Source organism: Petaurus breviceps, unplaced genomic scaffold (assembly GCF_028583685.1).
Source record: "Petaurus breviceps papuanus isolate PSGF00001 unplaced genomic scaffold, PetGlider_PUasm1.0 90804, whole genome shotgun sequence".
NCBI lineage: Eukaryota > Metazoa > Chordata > Mammalia > Diprotodontia > Petauridae > Petaurus > Petaurus breviceps.
In genome coordinates, this window is record NW_027187348.1 from 4,946,989 (window position 1) to 4,952,717 (window position 5,729).

Genomic DNA, 5,729 nt, shown 5'->3' on the forward strand with positions numbered 1-5,729 from the left:
CTTAACTGGAGCTAGCCGGTGAAGGAGGGAGTATTGGGGTTGGGTCGGGAGCGGGTGCGGAGAGGAGAAGATCTTTAGGGAAAGATACCCTGAAATACGGTCTAGGGCTGGGAGCCAAACTCGCTCTATGAAGGGTCGGTGGGAACTGTAGTTGTAGAAGGTTTTTTTTTTTTTTTTCCAAAGGAGCAGGAAAAAGGCAGCCCTACCTCTAATTGGTCTTAGTCTCCCGAAAACCCAGGAGTCTGTGTCTTCTCTTCAAAAGAGACCCCAAGAGGCTTGGCTTCCCTTCCCCGGTCCCCACCTTTCCCTTTCTCCCTCAGACTCAACAACTCAGAGCAGATGCGGCCCAGATCCCAGCTCTCCCTCGTCCCCGATGTCCACTTCGTCCTCGGGCTCAGTGAGAATGAAGGGACCGGCTACTGGAGGCCCGGCCCGGGGTTCGACGGGCGCCGCCTCTGAGGCGTGCGGGCTGCGCTGTGGGCTCTCCTGGCCGCCGGGAGCCTTAGGCTCGTCCTGGCTTTTCCGCAGCTGTTTTTTGTGCTTCATCCTCCGATTCTGGAACCACGTCTTCACCTTCCCCAAGGGAAAGAAAGAAAAGCCGCGTCACTCATTCTGATAGGTAATCACGGTTACAAACAGCTGAAATACCGATGTTCAAAACTGTCAAGTTTCACACTTAGCTGATTATTTGGTAACAGTGAAAACCTAGACTCAGTTCAATTACTAACCAAAAATTCTAAAATCAGACTATAAATGATGAATAGTGAGGAATAAAACATCGTGGTTATTAAAAATAATAACTCTGAAATGATGATGGTGATAAATAGTGCCAATAATTATCAACTATTGCTAATAGTGACCGAAAAGTACCAGCCTCCCCACCTCGAGATTTAACGTTTGGTCCAGAATGGAGATTTGTTAGGAAATAGCAAAGTACGATTTTCATTACGACATTTCGTAATGAAACAAATGGGGGTTGAGACAGAGCAGGCTCGTGGTTTCGGAGTGGTTTGGGTACCAAAGCACAGAGATATAAAGGGAGGGAAAGGAATGTGCCAGAAGAAGTTAAGGAATGGGTAAGACTGAGGTTGAAGATTAGAATCCCGAAGGCTCTCGAAGCACTGACTCATGTAAGAAGTCAGAGCTGAAAGGAACATTAGACATCTAGTCCATATCTTTCATTTTACAACGGGAGTAAATGGAATTCTTAGCTTCATTTGCAAATAATTCATATTAGTGCAAATGCTGTTACTTCCATTTTACAGAGGAATGTGAGAAGTGAGATGATTCCCCCAAGGTCACACACATAGTGTCTGCATTCAAACTCAGGCCCTATAACTGTAAAACCACTAGTGATTCTATTATGTCTTGCTGAATTCCTCAGACATTTTCTCTGAGGAGCTGGGGAAAATTCTGTAACCAGCAGAAAACTGGTAGAAAACTAAAGAGTCAAGAATAAGATGGGTGAAAGGACATTATTGAGTCATTGAGGTAGTATTGCCAGAACTGGGTTCAGTTTCCAGATCTAGTTACTATCTGTGTGGCCTTGGGCAAGTCACTGTCTGGACTAGATTAGATGTAGATCAGATTTTCCTAATTGATCTTTGGTGATACCATAGACAACTGAGTCATTCCCATGCAGAGGAAGCTTTGTGGGAGCACAGTACAGATAGGGAAAGTAGAACTTTCTGGAAGACAGACAACTTGGTTCTGAGTCCTGGCTCTCTGCCTCTTCTGTGTACAACTGTGAACATGCTACTTATCCTTTCTGAGTATCCTCTTCCTAGTCTGCAAAATGGGAATGGTAATACCTTAAGTGACTATTTCACAGGGCTTTGGAGAGGAAAGTGTTTTGTAAACCTTAAAGCCAGAATATAACAGTGAGCGTACTATTCTGAGCCCAGAAGGGCACAGGGTTATCAGAAGAGCTTAGAACCAAGTAACCAAGAGTCAGATCTCACCTGATTCCTTCCCTACCTGAGTCTCCGACAGGCTGAGCGCCGTGGCCAGCTCCACCCGCTCTGGGGTGGACAAGTAACGTTGGATCTCGAACCTTTTCTCGAGGCCAGAGAGCTGAGAGTCGGAGAAGACCGTGCGGGCTTTACGTCGGCGGCAGTGCTTCCCCGGAAGATCGGTGTGAGGGGGATGCGGGAACAATGCAGAGACTGGCACCCCTGGCGAGGAGGGAAGGAGATCCGGTGTGGGAGAGAGGCCCAAGTCACTGAAAAGCAACCCCAGCCCCCAGGGACCTTCCTACTACCCCTCGACGCTGGATTCTGTGCCTATTCCTTGCTAGTTCTTTCCCTCCCTGAAGCCTCAATATTCACTGGAGGAGGGCAGCCCACGTATCCCTGGAGTAGAAAAGAAAAGATGCCCGAGTAAAGAAAGCTTGGGTATCTTTTGAATTAACTCTGTATAGAGTAGCAGCAGCAGCAGCAGCAGTAGTAGAGAATAACTCCTTAGATGTTCAAAGAATCCTGTATTTGTTCAGACTTCAAAGGAAAATTTGAGGGAGATGGGGAAGCTCTCTTTTCCTGTATTCCATAGTCTTTCTCTTCTTCCTCTGGAGATCCTGATTCGTCTGCTACTGCAGACCTGTTTTCCCCCTTAAAAGAACCTTTCTTCGGTGTGTTCCCTCAGATCGAACCCCTTCAAGAAGTCAAAACAGCGTCGATGGGATTTTTCCTTTCCCAGTTTTTCTTAGCCTAGCCTCCCACATCTTGAGAACTCGCCCATCTTCCTCACCCTAAAACTGTAGGGGGAGGGGGAACAAAATTAAGGCAAAAGTATTTAATTTCCAGACCAGTTCTTGACTGAGTCACACTAGACATTTCCCGCCTGGCACGTTAGTTCCTGGGTTTATTTCTGGGGCGCCAGAGGACAGAGGTTTGAACTGGGACAACTGGAATGTTCTCTGAATCCCAGTCGGAGGTTTCCTCGGCCTCCTTTCCTAACCTCCCTAGACGATTCATCCGACTGCCTTCAAGAAACCCCGCTTTTCAGGAAGATAGAACAAGTGGGGGGGGGGATTTAAATCTATTCTTCGGAAAGGTGGAACAGAAATTGCGACTGTGGTCAAAGGCTTTCTCCTAAGGACTGGGAAGGAGACCGTGGTCTGCTTGGAGGCAGTGTGAGCACAAGTCTTGCGACTTCAATTCCAAAGTCTTCAGTCTCCTGTGGAAATTAGTCAAACACCCTAGAGTCCAAGTGTCAACTGCATTTTCGGGAACTGAATCCATTCCAGATCTGGTCCCAGTCCCTGTCCGGGTCCCAGTCCCAGTCCCAGTCCCTGGTGTACCTTATTTCAAAATCTCTCCTTTTTCCTTCCCACCCCACTACCTTTCTTCCTCAGTCTCTAAGGCAGAGTTCTGGAGCTAAAATTAACTCTTCGGTTCTAGGAAATATACTGAGTGGGACGCAAATGAATTGGGGAAAGGATTTCTGAGTCCCTTAATCTGAAAGTTAAATACCTTTTGCTTACCTGACCCCTTCTATTTCCCTTGCCCTCTTTCCTTTCGGACATTGGCCTGATCATGACTCCTTGTCAGAAGTGCTCAGGGCTGAAATAATTTTGGACCCCCAAGTTCAGAAGATGTAGGGAATTGAGAGGCAGCCTCACCAGCCCATGACTGTAAATGAGATGGAACCACATTTGGCCAGGGCAGAGAGGTCAAAGAGGATATGCGTCCCTCCACCTTTCTTCTCTCCACGCATTTTTCGCAGCGGCCTCGGGGCCAAGCCGCTCTTCTTCAAAAGCTTCTGAACTTTTCTTTTTTTTTTTTTTTTTTTTTGTTTTTTTGTTTTTGAAGCCCGGGCTGAATTGGCAAGTACTGCATCGGGTACCCAACCCTAGGGAGCTTCATTCTCTACTGCAAAAGTCTCAGAGGGTAACAGAAGGGCTGTTCAGAGATGCAGACAATGACTCAGTCATCTGCTTCTGGATTCCCGATCCCTTGAATCGTGAAATCTTTTAGGTGCGACGGAAAAACGAGTAGATGAAATTGTATAACCAAAGTCCTTTTAGCAAAAAAAATCGAACCACCAGTATCATCCTCAAATGGCCTGTGTTAATAATACTTAATAACCTCTGGGTGCATTGTGACCACGTTTCTCTGAACCTTGGGACTCATAAGTAACGACTTGTAAAGAACGTTAGGGATATCTCTAATCTTAGATTCCTCAGGTGTGCCCCTCACTCATCCAACACATCCGTCCGACTTCCGCTTTTACTTCAGCAGAGATGCTACTACAGGGACAAGCAACATGAACCCCGGGTTTTCTCCTCCCAGGGCTAATGCCCAAGGAAGGTCTAGAAACCAAAAAGACCTTTTCTCTCTCCTTTCTACCCTCAATCCCCTCCTCCCTCCCTTCACATATCCCCATATAGCCTGCCACTTACCCGAGGTAGTAAGGAAATAAGGGTGGTGGTGGTCGCCCTTGTGGAGAGGATGATGCGGGTGAGGAGCCAGAAGGGTCGGCGTGGGCATAAGGGGGTAACCATAGTCTAACAGTGGGACGCGGGAGGCCAGGGAACTGGCGAAGTGGTCAGGAGCTACCTCCCGCAGCGGCTTGGGCTTGTGCAGTAGGATGTCCTCAATAAAAAAGGACGTGGGCCTCTGGGAAGACACGGGGTGGAGAGGGGAGGTGAAGTTGAGGTTCATTTTGAAAAAAGTGGGGTAATACCAGGGTAGGTTGGGGCGGGGGAAGAGTGGGGGGTAGATAGCGTCTGGTTATCCGGGGGGTCGTGAGGCGCTACCCTCTCAGTACTCAATTTCCCTCTTCTCTCTCCTCTGGCCTGGGCAACCCCCAACGCTGGAGAGGCTAGGAGAGAACTCCAAGGTGGGCTGAGTCTCTGTGGCTGGAGAGTTGGCTGCTTGCAGAGGGGAGAGCCAATGGCGAAGCTGCAAACCTCGGTGGGGAGGGGAGGGTAAGAAGGGAGGGGGAGGCTGGAAGCTGCGGAGGTCCTAGCAGTGGAAGGCAGGCTTGCTGGGCGGGGCCGGTTGGGGGGGGGGGCGCTGTCCGAAGTGCTGAAAGACTCCCCAATTCGACTCATGTAGAGAGAAGAAAGACCAAAGAGTGTTTTGAGAGGCTTTGGATATTTCCGTCTTTGCCCTAAACACCTGGAGCGGCTGTCTCACTTTCTGGCTCCTCTCTTTTGAAATAATTTTTAAAAGGAAATATGTGCAGCCTTAGGAGAGTCGGGGATATATTCTCAGGGACAATGGCAATAGTGATGGAGTGATTTACTCCAGGGACTTTGACCCAGACTTAAATCGTCCGTGGGGATGACAGCAAAGGGAAAAAGGGGTAACGTAAGGAGAACGGGGCTCCATCAGTTGAAGTGGAGGGCTGGCGGATTAGCTGGATCTGTAAGGTAAATAATAATGATGATGATGATGATACTTTCTTTACCTCAATTATCTGGTAAGAATGGTGTGGGGGTATTTTTGATCTAAATTATCAGGATAATCTGTGCTGCGTGAATCCGCCTAGCCCTACTTCCTGGCCCCATCCATTTCCGTTCTACTCTCTCATTTCCAACGTTTCCCCCGCCACATTCACTCCCGGTGTTATTTCCACTATGTAGCCCCTTCACTTCCCACCTACCCCCCAAATCGTATCCTATCAGGTTTCTTTCCCCCTTTTCCACCCAGTCTCCCTTCATTCCCTCCCTTGTCCTCTTGTAATCTTTTGTCTTTTATGTTTATCTTTTTCTAATCTGTCCCGTT

At 48.2% G+C, this 5,729-nt stretch overlaps 1 protein-coding gene across 1 annotated transcript; it reads right to left on the reverse strand.

The window, feature by feature from the left end:
• Positions 1-330: 330 nt before the first annotated feature.
• On the reverse strand, positions 331-4,661 carry BSX (brain specific homeobox). Its single transcript, XM_069070252.1, has 3 exons — positions 4,400-4,661; positions 1,978-2,174; positions 331-573 (listed from the first exon to the last, which is right to left on the reverse strand). The coding sequence occupies exons 1-3, from the start codon at positions 4,659-4,661 to the stop codon at positions 331-333; spliced, it is 702 nt and encodes a 233-aa protein (XP_068926353.1).
• Positions 4,662-5,729: the final 1,068 nt, after the last annotated feature.